General features: G+C 35.8%; 1 protein-coding gene across 2 annotated transcripts in view; it reads right to left on the bottom strand.

Moving 5' to 3' along the window:
- EHBP1 (EH domain binding protein 1) overlaps positions 1-13,641 on the bottom strand; it is a 317,715-nt gene that overhangs the window by 240,633 nt on the left and 63,441 nt on the right. For both annotated transcript variants that reach the window (XM_011956827.1, XM_011956828.1), the window contains exon 5: positions 10,515-10,568. In XM_011956827.1, coding sequence (XP_011812217.1) covers positions 10,515-10,568 — 54 coding nt within the window. The remainder of the gene's footprint in view (positions 1-10,514; positions 10,569-13,641) is intronic.

Raw genomic sequence — 13,641 nt, 5'->3', positions numbered from 1 at the left:
AATTTTAGCAAGAAAAGTACCTGAACACATGGTTAAGTTATTACAGCCCTAGAAAAATCAACCACTTCTTAAAAAGTGAAATACAGGCTGGGCACAGTGGCTCGCGCCTGTAATCCTAGCACTTTGGGAGGCCGAGGTGGGCGGATCACGAGGTCAGGAGATCGAGACCATCCTGGTTAACACGGTGAAACCCCATCTCTACTAAAAAAAATACAAAAATTAGCCAGGCATGGTGGCAGGCGCCTGTAGTCCCAGCTACTCAGGAGGCTGAGGCAGGAGAATGGCATGAACTCAGGAGGCAGAGCTTGCAGTGAGCTGAGATGGTGCCACTGCACTCCAGCCTGGGCGACAGAGCCAGACTCCGTCTCAAAAAAAAAAAAAAAAGTGAAATATAAAAGAAAGTAATCTAGTGAATGACATGCTGTTCCACAAAGAAGCCTCTCTTGCCTCCAGACCTCTGCTCAAGCTGCTCCAACCACCTGAAACACCCTACAAATCCAATGCAGACAACTATCAAAAGTACTTAATCTCCTATCGGAAATCTCTCATTTGGATTTTAGGAAGGAAATACAATGCCTTTACCATATACTACAGAACACTCCCAGTGAAGTCTGAGGCAGTCTGACTAAATAATCAAACATATTATTTTTGCAGCAAAACAAACATTTACACTAAGTGGAATAAATACCATGAATAGCTTCATCTCGGGTAAGGTCAGGTTTTGCTACCAAATGAATTTGAATCAAATTTCCAAAAAAATAAAAAATTATAAACATCTTAGGCAGAGATTTTGGATTCTGAAGCTACAGAAAAAGGACTGTAAAAACTTTATTTTTTAGGTTTCAATTTATTTATCACTTTCAATAGAAAGCCTACCCTAACTCACCAAGACTGCATTAAGTACTCTTTATATGGGAATATAAAACATCCTAAACTTAATCTTCATAGTGGTTGCCTGTTTCCCCACTCCAGACTGTAGGATACTGGAAGTCAGAGACCACACCTTTTCCACCATTACACTCTCAGTATGTAGCAAGTATCTGTCACAGGGTATCTATTTATTAAATACTAGTTGGATAAATATGCAATTATGAGTAATAAGTAATCCTGTGAATTTTCATACTATTGTAGTACTTGATCTGTAATGTATTATCAACGTCAAATAAAGATGAATCTCCAAATACTGAACAGGGACAAAACTCAGAAAAACAGAACCAGAAAACAAGAAAACTGTAATAGTATGAAAACAGTGCTCTGTTGCTAAAAAAGATGGAACTTTCTCTTAAAATGTGTTGGCTGGGACATTTCACAAATTAAACTGCTATGTGAAATAAATTATCTGGCATGTAATTTTTATTTACTATTTTAACATAGAGTTTCTTGCATTAGACAAAGATAAATACAGTACAGCTGACAGGCTCAAAGCATGCATGATCATTCTTAGGCATACCTCTTTTTTTAAGTGTAACAAAAGTTTCTACATTATTTTCTTTAAAGTTAAAGGATCATTTGAGAATAAAGGAGATGGGATTTTCCTCTAGAAGCACAATCTGAAAGATTTCTGAATTAGAACAGCACATTAAATACTGAACATTAAAGGAAATTAAGGAGGAAATATGTATATATATATATGAAATTTCTCTGAAATGTAACCAAAATAAGACTTAGTTAGCTAAAAATTTTTCATTTAACTCCTAGTCATATCTATTATACCCTGCCTAATTTACACAGACAGCTAGTCACCATTCCCATAATCATATACAACAGAAAGCTGACAGGATAATTAAAAGACTAAAAAAATCTGTCTGAACTATCAGGTTCCTACTCTTAAATCAGGAGTTTAATTCTGAGGAGGTTATAAGAAAAGCTTTGTTGCTTCTTAGATAGCCATTTTTTTCTTTGTAGAAACAAGAATAATATCACTTTTCAAGAATCAAGATAATATTGAGCCTGCAGCCTAAGAGGTCAGAGAGACCATCTAAAAGGCAGTTAAGTTAAAAAAAAAAATCATTTGCTGGTAGATCACCTTTTCTGACATGCCAGTAGCTCTTAACCACGTTCTTAAGTTGATGATGTTCAAATGGACTTCATTATTTATAGAAGAAATGATATAATATCTGAAATTTACTTTAAATCTGGTAAAGCAAACAACAGAAAAGTAGAAGAATTGATGAAATAAGTTTGAAAAAAATACTGAAGATTATTGAGCTGGGAGACGTGTACTTACAGGTTTAGTATATTATTTCTCCTATTTTTGTGCATGTTTGAAAAATAACCAAAAAAGTTAAGTTGAAACTAAAAATAAAACACTGGCTCTTGATTAGATTTATCCAAATTGCTACATTTGTATGAAAGACAAGATGAGCAGAAGTCCTCTATACATTGCTTTCAAATTTCCAAAATATTTAGAAATCCAAAAGGGTCTAAGACTCTGGGACTGTAAGAAAAGAACATGGTTGAGAAGTTTATACCAAAAGAATGGCCTAAAAGAGATCTAACAATACAGTGATCTTTGATTCATCATTCAAATGTATTCTGGTTAGTGCTGTGTAGAACAATACTCTCTCAGCAAGTAGCTATAAGCACATGAATTTTCTTGCCATTTAGCAAGAATGAGATAATTCACGTTCTTCCTTGACGAAACTGCAGTGAATAGGGTGAGAAAAGGACTGGTTTCCCTACACACAAAGTTGAATGAACTACAGGAAAAATAAAAGTTTAATGTATATATAAATAGTATATAATACTAACAAATACAGACAAATGGGCATTACTGACTAAACCATTCTTAATTACTGGATTAATAGAAGAACAAAAAGTGGAGTATGCTGCCTAGTGGAAGTTTGATTAGGTTCAAGTAAGTTAACTGGGCCACATTTCCAGAGGGGGTGGTACATTAAACGGAATGCTATAAACAGGACTATACTAAGGGAAATGCTGCCATACCCTGAAAAGGCTGAGCCATCTCTGATTGATGCTTAGATTATAAATTGACTCCACGGTGGAGGAGGGGTACTGCTAAAGTTTATGAGATGGTATTCTCATATGTACTAGACACTCTTTAGACCTTTGGAAATGTATTCTTGAAAGGCTTGGGGCTGAAAAGATAATCCCAGTTTGGAGCTACAGGAGAAAGTGCAAGCTACAGTTCCTGAAAAAGATATCCAGTCTTTCCCCAGACACTGAAATGAGATGCCTTGATTAAGGTGACACAGAAAGAAAAACAACTAAAGGAGAGAAGCAGCATTTATATGCTTTTTTTCTCTGAAAGAAAAAGTAGATTTATCAGAATTGTTATTTTGCGAGATCAAGAGATTGACTTGATTTTGGAGAAGGATTCAAACAAATTTAATAAGGTCAGAAACGTTGTAATTTTATATTGTTTACACTGTATTATTTGAGCTATTATATCATCTCTATTCTTGGTATAATCTTGTCAGGTGAGTTTGGTTGGGCAAGTAATCCTGTTCAACATAATCCAACGAAAGAAACAAAGCAGAAGAGCATTTACACTACTGCCTTGGATTTTTTTTTTTTTTTTTTTTTTTTTAGTCAGGCTCCCACTCTGTCGCCCAGGCTGGAGTACAGTGGTGCAATAAGAGCACATTACAGTCTCAACCTCCCAGGCTCAACCAATCCTCCTGCCTCAGCCTCCTGAGTAGTTGGGACTACAAGCACACATCACCATAGCCCAGCCATTTTTTTTTTACTTTATGTAGAGAAAAGGTCTCACTGTATTATATTCCCCATGCTGGTCTTGAACTCCTGAGCTCAAGCAATACTTCCACCTCGGGCTCCCAAAGTTTAAAGATTACAGGCGTGTGCTACCAGGCCCAGCCATCTGCCTTGGAATTAACATAATTAATTTAGCCCATCGCCATTCATTTAAAAGTCTTCTGGAGGTAACATCAAACAAACAGCAATAAAAAAGGGACTGGAGCAGCCGAACTTCCCATCTCACAGGTCACAGTTGGAAATAGTGGGAAAGACTAGATAGTGAATAGGTAGCACCAAGAAAATACATTTTGATACCCCACTGATCTCCTCCATGGAGGACGAAGAACCAAGTTAATCTTATGCCTATTATTACATTCACTGGGTGAACAGTTACAAAACAAAAAGCAGATATCTATTAATCTTTAACGGGGGAACTCATGTTTTCTCTTGGTTTTGTTTTTCCTCTTTCAATTACTTTTGCTCTAAACTCACCATTGTTTCTCTTGCCTTTGTCTTTCTTTCAGTCCTGATATTTCTTTCCTCTGCTTAGAATGCCTTTTTTTTGCCTAACTTCCTTTTTTCTTCGAGACTAAACTCTGTAGCCACTGCCTCCAGGAATTATTCCCTGACTCTGCTCTCCATTACTGTCCTGTAGTACCCTATGAACTTTTTTTTTCCTTGCAGTTCTTTCTTTACCTCTCTGACACTTCACTACTTCATAAGCTTCTTGAGGACAGGTTATCTTACATCATCAAATATAAGTTTTCATTGGTTTAAAGATGATATATCATTATTTTATATAGCAATAAGAAAGCAAAAAAAGAAAAAAACACTGCCAGTTGTAACTATGGGACATCCTAGATGTAAGATGATTCCAATTTCACAGAAAAAAATGTGGGAGAAAAAACCATGAATCTCAGAATCAAAATTCTGCATGTCTTAACTGACTTTGTATCTTCAATAACCACCAAATGTCTGGGCATATAGAAAATTCATATTAAAATATTGCAGAATGGTTGAATAAATTAATGAATGGATTCAATCTGATTGGTGCCTTTCATCAATATGCTTTTAATGTATTAAAACAATGGAATCAGAAAAATAAAATTTTTTAGATTTTAAAAACCAAAACCAGCTGGGTGTGGTAGCTCATGCCTGTAATCTCAACACTCTGGGAGGCAGAGATGGGAGTACTGCTTGAGTTCAATGGTTCAAAACAGCCTGGTAAACAAAGGGAGACCCTGTCTCTACAAAACAGAAAATTACCCAGGTGTGATGGTCTGCATCTGTAGTCTCAGCTACTGGGGAGGCTGAGGCAGGACGATTGCTTGAGCCCAGGAGTTCAAGGTTGCAGTGAGCCATGATCATAACACTGCACTCTAGCCTGGGTGACAGAGCGAGACCTTGTCTCAAATGTAAAAACAAGAAACTAAAACCTATGGACATCACTTACAAATGTAATGGTTCTGGATTTAATTGGGTAATCTAAAACACCAGGAAGAGAAAAAAGTTTGTTTTCTAAATATAACTGTTGTGGCTTCATATTTTTAAAAAAACCCTACAATGTCAATTGTCTGGATGAACAGATGTTATTCTATTACAGTAGATAAAAATGAAACACAGTGTTTTATAGTATCCATTCTTGATTATCTACACTAATAATAAGGAAATGGATTGCAAATAATCCAGAAGAAATACTTGTTCTTAATCCTAGATTAAATTTATAAGGGAAAGATATCCTAAATCAAGAGATTTTAAAAATATGTTTTAAGCTTAGTCCAAGTGAGATGTTACAAGTTGCTTTGTCGTTGCTTTGAGATAACAGTAAGGTCTAGAAATCATTGAGATGTGTAAGTGGTATAAAGGAGTGGAAAACTAAAATCCTGCGAGAATAAAATTTAGAAATCTAGTTTTCTTTCCTTTATATTTTTCTATATCCTCTAGAAAGGAACATTATAAAAATAGCCACTCCTTATCAAGCTAGATGCTTTACATACATTATTTCCAATCTTCAATAATGTGTGAAGTAGATATTAATACCACCATTTATACATGACTACATGGAAGCTGTGAAATATTAAAAGATTTATCTAAGGTTGCATAGCCAGTAAGTGGCAGAACCATCTCTAAAATTTCAACTGTAAAGTTTCTGGTCCAAAGAAGAAAGCTCGTACAAAACAGAGAAATCAGAAACAAGAGAACCCATAAAATGAAAATAGCATTATCTCAATTTGCACAAAGAAGCAGTAAGGTTGCCTTGAGGAAAAATATTAAGAATTCTAGTGACTGATAAATTCTAGAATTCCATTTTATAATGTCTAACAATAGTCAAATAACCCTTCAAATAACTTCTAGACTGTATATAAGTAAGAATTAAAGACTACCTTCACTAATCTAATACATATATTCTTCACAGGCTTACCACTACAGAACACTGATTAAAAACTTCTCTATGATTCTACAATTTCAAATGATCTCTTTTCATCTTTCTTACTAAGATAGCCAGTTATTACAGTAAGGGTTAAGGGCAAAGGCCCTGGAGAAAGACAAGACTGGATAAAATCCCAACCTGTTAGCTATATAACTGGGGGCAACTTACTTAACTCTCTAAACCTCACTTTCTTTACCTGTAAAATAGGGTTATATTGGACTCATACCAGAGTTATTATACTGAGCAAATGAGAAAATGTGTATAAAGCATTCTATTATACATAGTACCTGGTACATAGTAAGGGTCCAATACATTTGTTACAGTGATATATATTTGGAGAACTTCTGTTTTATTGGGATATTTCATATTAAATATAACTTCACTCTTTGTTACTAATGCTACTATTGAACATTATGGTTAAAGTCTCCACATTTCTTTATTAACTGTGGGGTTGTAACACAATGTACAAAGAAAAGAAAGATATTAAAATTCCATGCAAAGAGCATACGTTTTTAGTGTCAGGACAATGTACCAACAGAATTTCTAACAAAACCCAGATTTTACAAGACAAAGAGAAGAACTTTAGCTCTTTGAAATTCACTAATTCTTTTGTATGAAATGTGAAAGTACATTAAATGTAAGGGAAAGTATAACATTTTAACGTGTACATGATGATCTGCAAAAGTCAATTTCATCATTCACCACTGAGGGGAGCTATAACCTAGGAGAGGTTTATATAGAATGCCAAGGTTATTTTAAAACTTTCCCATATCTTACAATATTCATTTCATCAGCTCTCTTATTAAAATATGTTTTAAATAAATTTGACAAGCATACCCCAATTCTCTTTTGGAGACCTTAGAAATAACAAGGTGGCTCATTATAACTGTGTAATCATAAAGACGGGGGATCCTTATCCCTCTTCCTTTTTTCTCCATAGCATTTATGTAACCTACTATACGTTTAGCATACATTATGTATTTATTTTATCTAACATACTAAATCATATATTAATTTTTATGCTCTCACACACACACAAGTGTAAACTACATGGCAAAGAGATTTGTTGACTTATCTGATTTGTTTTGTTTCATTTGAGATAAGGTTTCACTTAGTCACCCAGGCTGGAGTGCAGTGTCACAATCACAGCTCACTGCATCCTTGACCTCCTGGGCTCAAGCAATCCTCCCACTTCAGTCTCCTGAAGAGTCAGGACCACAAGCATATGCCACCATGCCCAGTTAATTTTTTTTATTTTTTATTTTTTGTAGACTGAGTCTCCTTTGTGTTGCCCACGCTGGTCTTGAATCATCTGTTTTACACACCACTATTTCCAATGCCTAGAAAAGTACCTAGCACATAATACATGCTCACTGAATACTTAACTGCTGAAGGAATGAATACTGAATCATCTATTTAAAAGGTTAAAAATCTCTCATTAGATTATGTCAAGTAAAGCAAACTGCTAACACTTGAAAAATGCAATGTCTACTTATATCAAATTTTGGTTTAAAGAAAATGTCTAAGAACTTTTTTTTTTGAGACAGTCTTGCTCTGTTGCTCAGGCTGGAGTGCAGTGGCACAATCTTGGCTCACTGCAACCTCTGCCTCCCAGGTTTAAGTGACTCTCAGGCCTCAGCCTCCTGAGTAGCTGAGATTACAGTCATGCGCCACCACACTTGGCTAATTTTTGTATTTTAGTAAAGACGCGGTTTCACCTTGTTGGCCAGGATGGTCTCCAACTCCTGACCTCAACTGATCCACGTGCCTTGGCCTCCCAAAGTGCTGGGATTACAGGTGAGAGAGACCATGCCCAGCCTAAGAATATTTATTTAATCCCATAGATGGTAATACAGAAAAATCTCATGAGATTGGCTTATTTAAGCCCAATAAAGTTGATCAGAAGAGCTTCTACTGTAACAGCATATGGATCCTTCACAAGCTGTTTTACTGCCTCTAGGGTCTACTTTTCAAATATTCTTCAGTATAGTTGATGGATGTTACTCACATTCTTCTTTTTTTTTTTTTTTTGAGATGCAGTCTTGCTCTATCACCCAGACTAGAGTACAGCGGCACGATCCCGGCTCACTGCAACTTCCATCTCTCTGGTTCAAGCAATTCCCCTGCCTCAGCCTCCCAAGTAGCTGGGATTACAGGCGCACGCCACCAAGCCCAACTAATTGTTTCGTATTTTTAGTAAAGACGGGGTTTCACCATGTTGGCCAGACTGGGCTCCAACTCCTAACCTCATGCAATCTCCCTGCCTTGGCCTCCCAAAGTGCTGGGATTACAGGTATTCTTCTCTTAAAAAGAATAATTCTTACAGGATTTATAACAGTTCACAGAGTTTAACTATACCATTCATTCACTCACTTCTTCAACAAATATTTATTGACAAGCTACTACCCCAAAGGTAGTATGGTTTTTTTAAAAAAAAAAAATTGTGGTAGATAGAGAGATAAATGAAATAAAACTTTTCCCTTGTTAAATCTACTTATGCTAGCAGGGGTCCTGTACACGTCTCAGAAAACTGGCTTAGATTTTCCATAGCAGTTAAAAAGAGTTAATACACCTAGAGAGAGAAAAAAAATTATTCTCAAATCTCACCATACAGAAGTTGATACTGGCAGAAAGAAATTAATGTCCTCCTGAAAACTAAAGAGGGAGAACTACCCTATTCTCGTCTATCTTCCAGGTGAGATACAGCACTTCCTTTGTTTTGTTTGTTTTGTTTTAGGTTTAATTACATAAATGTATCCTTTTGGTATAGTTCATAATTTATGATAGTTGCCCTAATTTAGAGTATATAAATTAGTGTATTCTCTTGAGTTAATGTATTTCAAATGCTTTGGTCATAATATGTGCATCTGTGCTCTTTCCCATGCATTAAGAAGATAGCAATTTCACAATCCCTCTGAAGTCTCATAACTTTATAATATGAAAGTAAATCTATAATGGAACCAATCTCACTACCAAACTTCTCAGCTCTTTAGTTCTAAACACGACCCAGTTACTGCTGGGGAATAAACAAACAATTCCTTTTATCACTGAGATACATAACAAAGTCAGGCATCAGAAGGAAGAACATGACACAAAGCATGTGATAAGCCTGTTACAGATATGTTTTAGAACTTTAACAATTATGATGATGAATAGTCATGATAATGATGGCAATGGTAAAAGCTAATACTCACTTAAAATTATTTAATCTTTAAGCAACCCTACAATTTTATGAGTGAGAATTTAAGAAATTTCCCAATGATCACAGAGCTTGTAAGTAGAAGAGACAGGACTTGAAATCAGGTCTATCTGACTCCTGTCATGTATATTATTTTCAATAGATTTTTGTGAATCTAATTAATTAATTAATGTTTGGAGAGAAGGAATGTTAACATATTTTCCATTTCATCCTATGTCCACTCCTTTATCTGACAGATTTTCCAAGAATTCCAAGCCTACGTTATTAATCATCACTGTATTTGGATGGCCTGTCTTCTTTAATTCCCAGTAAATAAACACTCATTGAATACCTACTATATGCCTTCTAGTCACTTGGGATTCCACAATATGTAAATTAACTTAAGATGATTATTAAGGTACCAATCTAGGATCTCTCAACCCAAATAAAGAGTTAAAACACATACTTTATTTATTTATTTATTTATTTATCTTTTTCTGAGATGGAGTTTCACTCTTGTCACCCAGGCTGGAGTGCAAAATGCACAATCGCGGTTCACTGCAACCTCTGCCTCCCTGGTTCAAGCGATTCTCTTGCCTCAGCCTCCCGAGTAGCTAGGACTACAGGTGCCTGCCACTATGCCCAGCTAATTTCTGTATTTTTATTAGAGACAGGGTTTCACCACTTTGGCCAGGCTGGTCGCAAACTCCTGATCTCAGGTGATCTCCCCACCTCAGCCTCCCAAAGTGCTGGGGTTTACAGGCGTGAGCCACCACACCCAGCCCACATACTTTGGTTTTAAAGATTTCGAAGGTCATTCATGGTTTAATCCAACACATGTTTAGATAAGTATCTGCTATATGATAAGCACTATGCTAGATGCTGACAGATAAAAAGATGAATAAGACATGGGCTTGCCCTTAAACCCCAAACAGAATACATACACATGCACACACACACACACACACACACACACATAATTGGTATTAAAGACTTACAGTGTTAATAAAAGCATTTCTTACAAATAATTTTGTTACTGGTTATCATTTCATTAAAAAACTTCTAAAAGTTACAAATCACTATTTTCTTAAGGTAACATTTTTCCTCCCACCAAAATGCCAATGTACCTTAATAATGTATATATAAAGTTGAAAATGTGAAAGGTGAAGGAATTTGCCATTAGCTTACATTTTCTATGACGAATGTCCACTCTTTGTCTTCAAATTCTTCCGCATGAGGATCCTGTAACAAAAGCAAAATATGAAACTGAATTGAAATACACGTCTTTAGTCCAATAAATTCAATTAAGAAAATACATATAGCCTTGTTTTTAGCTTTTACTAGCTTTTAAAAATGGAGAGGCAGAATAGTCTACTCTTTTCTCTTGCATTATTTTTATTATAATTTTTCTAACTTATATTTTAGGTTTGGGGTATATGTGCAGGTTTGTTACATAGGTAATCTCAAGGCACAGGAGTTTGCTGTACAGATTATTTTCTCACCCAGGTATGAATCCTAGTACCTAACAGTTATTTTTCCTGCTTCTATCCCTCCTCCCACCCTTCACCCTTCAACTTCCAATAGGCCACAGTGTCTGTTGTTCCCTTGTGTTCATGAGTTTTCATCACTTAGCTCCCACTTATAAATGAGAATATGCAGTATTTGGTTTCCTGTCCCTGCATTAGTTTGTTAAGGATAATAGCCTTCAGCTCCATCCATGTTCCAGCAAAAAGTATGACCTCATTCCTTTTTATGGCTGCATAGTATTCCATGGTATACATATACAATATTTTCTTTATTCAGTCTGTCACTGATAGGCATTTAGGTTTATTCCATGTCTTTGCTACTGTGAATAGTGCTGCAATAAATTTATGCATGCATGTTTCTTTATGGCAGACTGATTTATAGTCCTCTGGGTATATACCCAGTAATGGGATTGCTGGGTCAAATGGTCCTTCTGCCATTAGCTATTTGAGGAATTGCCATACTGCTTTTCGCAAAGGCTGAACTAATTTATATTCCTACCAACAGAGTGTAAGTGCTCCCTTTCTCCACAACCTCGCCAGCATGTTATTTTTTGACTTTTTAATAATAGCCACTCTGACTGGTGTGAGATGCTATCTTGTGATTTTGATTTGCATTTCTCTAATGATCACTGATGTTGAACTTTTTTTTCATATGCTTGTTGGCTACATGTATGTCTTTTGAAATGTGTCTGTTCATGTCATTTGCCCACTTTTTAATGGGGTTGTTTTTTTTTTCTTGTAAATTTAACTTCCATATAGATACTGGATATTAGACCTTTGTCAGATGCATAGTTTGCAAATATTTTCTCCTATTCTGTAGGCTGTCTGTTTACTCTGTTGATAGTTTCTTTCGCTGTGCAGAAGCTCTTGTTTAATTAGATCTCATCTGTCAACTTTTGCTTTTGTTGTAATTGCTTTTGGTGTCTTTGTCATGAAATCTTTGCCAGCTCCTATGTTCAGGAACGTATTGCCTATGTTGTCCTTCAGGGTTTCTATAGTTTTGAGCTTTACATTGAAGTCTTCAATTCATCTTGAGTTGATTTTTGTACATGGTGTAAGAAAGGGGTCCAGCTTCAGTCTTCTGCATATGGCTAGGCAGTTATTCCAGCACCATTTATTGAATAGGCAGTCTTTTCCTCATTGCTTGTTTTTGTCAGCTTTGTCAAAGATCAGATAGTTGCAGGTGTGTGGCCTTGTTTCTGGGCTCTCTATTCTGTTCCATTAGTCTACATGCCTGATTTTTACCAGTACCATGCTGTTTTGGTTATTATAGCCTTCAGTATAGTTTGGAGTCAGATAGCATAATGTTTCCAGCTTTATTCTTTTGGCTTAGGATTGCCTTGGTTATTCAGGCTTTTTGGTTTCATATGAATTCTAAAAAAGGTTTTTCTAGTTCTGTGAAGAATGCCATTGGTAGTTTGATAGGAATAGCACTGAATCTGTAAATTGCTTTGGGCAGTATGGCATTTTAATATTTGTTTTTCCTATCCATAAGCACTGGAATGCTTCTCCATTTGTTTGTATCATCTCTGATTTCTTTGAGCAGTGTTTTTTAGTTTTCATTATAGAGATCTTTCACCTCCCTGGTTAGCTGTATTCCTAGGTATTTTATTATTTTTGTAGCAATTGTAAATGGGATTGTGTTCCTCATTTGGCTCTCATCTTAGCTTTCATTGGTGTATAGGAATGTTAGTGATTTTTATACATTGATTTTGTATCCTAAAACTTCACTGAAGTTATTTATCAGCTGCAGGAGCTTTTGGGCTGAGACTACGGGGTTTTTTAGATTAGGATCATGTCATCTACAACGAGGGATAAACTGACTTCTTCTCTTACTATTTGGATGCCCTTTATTTCTTTCTCTTGCCTGATTGCTCTGGCCAGGACTTCCAATACTATATTAAACAGGAGTGGTAGAAAGGGCATCCTTGTCTTGTGCCGGTTTTCAAAGGGAATGCTTCCAGCTCTTGCCCATTCAGTATGATGTTGGCTGTGGGTTTGTTATCGATGGCTATCATTTTGATATATGTTCCTTCAATACCTAGTTTTGAGAGTATTTAACACAAAGGGATGTTGAATTTTATCAAAAGCCTTTTCTGCATCTATTGAGATAATCATGTGGTTTTTATCTTTAGTTCTATTTATGTAATGAATCACATTTATTGACTTGCATATGTTGAATCAACTTTGTATTCCAAGGACTAAGCCAACTTGATCGACTTGATCATGGTAGATTAGCTTTTTGATGTGCTGCTGAAATCAGTTTGCCAGTATTTTATTGAGGATTTTTGCATCGATGTTAATCAAGGATATTGGCCTGAAGTTTTCTTTTGTTGTATCTCTGCCAGGTTTTGCTGTGTCTCTGCCAGGTTTTGTTATTAGGATGATGCTGACCTCATAGAATGAGTTGGGAAGGAGTTTCTCCTCCTCAATTTTTTAGAATAGTTTTGGTAGGAATACTACCAGCTATTCTTTGTATATCTGGTAGAATTCAGCGTGAATTCATCTGGTCCTGGGCTTTTTTTGGTTGGTAAGCTATTTATTACTGATTCAATTTTGAAGTTTGTTATTGGTCTGTTCAGGGAATCAATTTCTTCCTGGTTCACTCTTGGAAGGGTATATGTGTACAGGAATTTATCCATCTCTTCTAAGTTTTCTAGTTTGTGTGCAAAGAGGTGTTCATAATAGTTTCTGATGGTTATTTTCATTTCTCTGAGGTCAGTGGTAACAGCCTCTTCATCATTTCTAATTGTGTTCATTTGGCTTTTCTCTCTTTTCTTATTAGTCTA

This window comes from Colobus angolensis, unplaced genomic scaffold (genome assembly GCF_000951035.1).
Source record: "Colobus angolensis palliatus isolate OR3802 unplaced genomic scaffold, Cang.pa_1.0 Scaffold425, whole genome shotgun sequence".
Lineage (NCBI taxonomy): Eukaryota > Metazoa > Chordata > Mammalia > Primates > Cercopithecidae > Colobus > Colobus angolensis.
The sequence above is the reverse complement of the archived record's forward strand: the minus strand, read 5'-3'. Positions and strand labels throughout refer to the sequence as shown.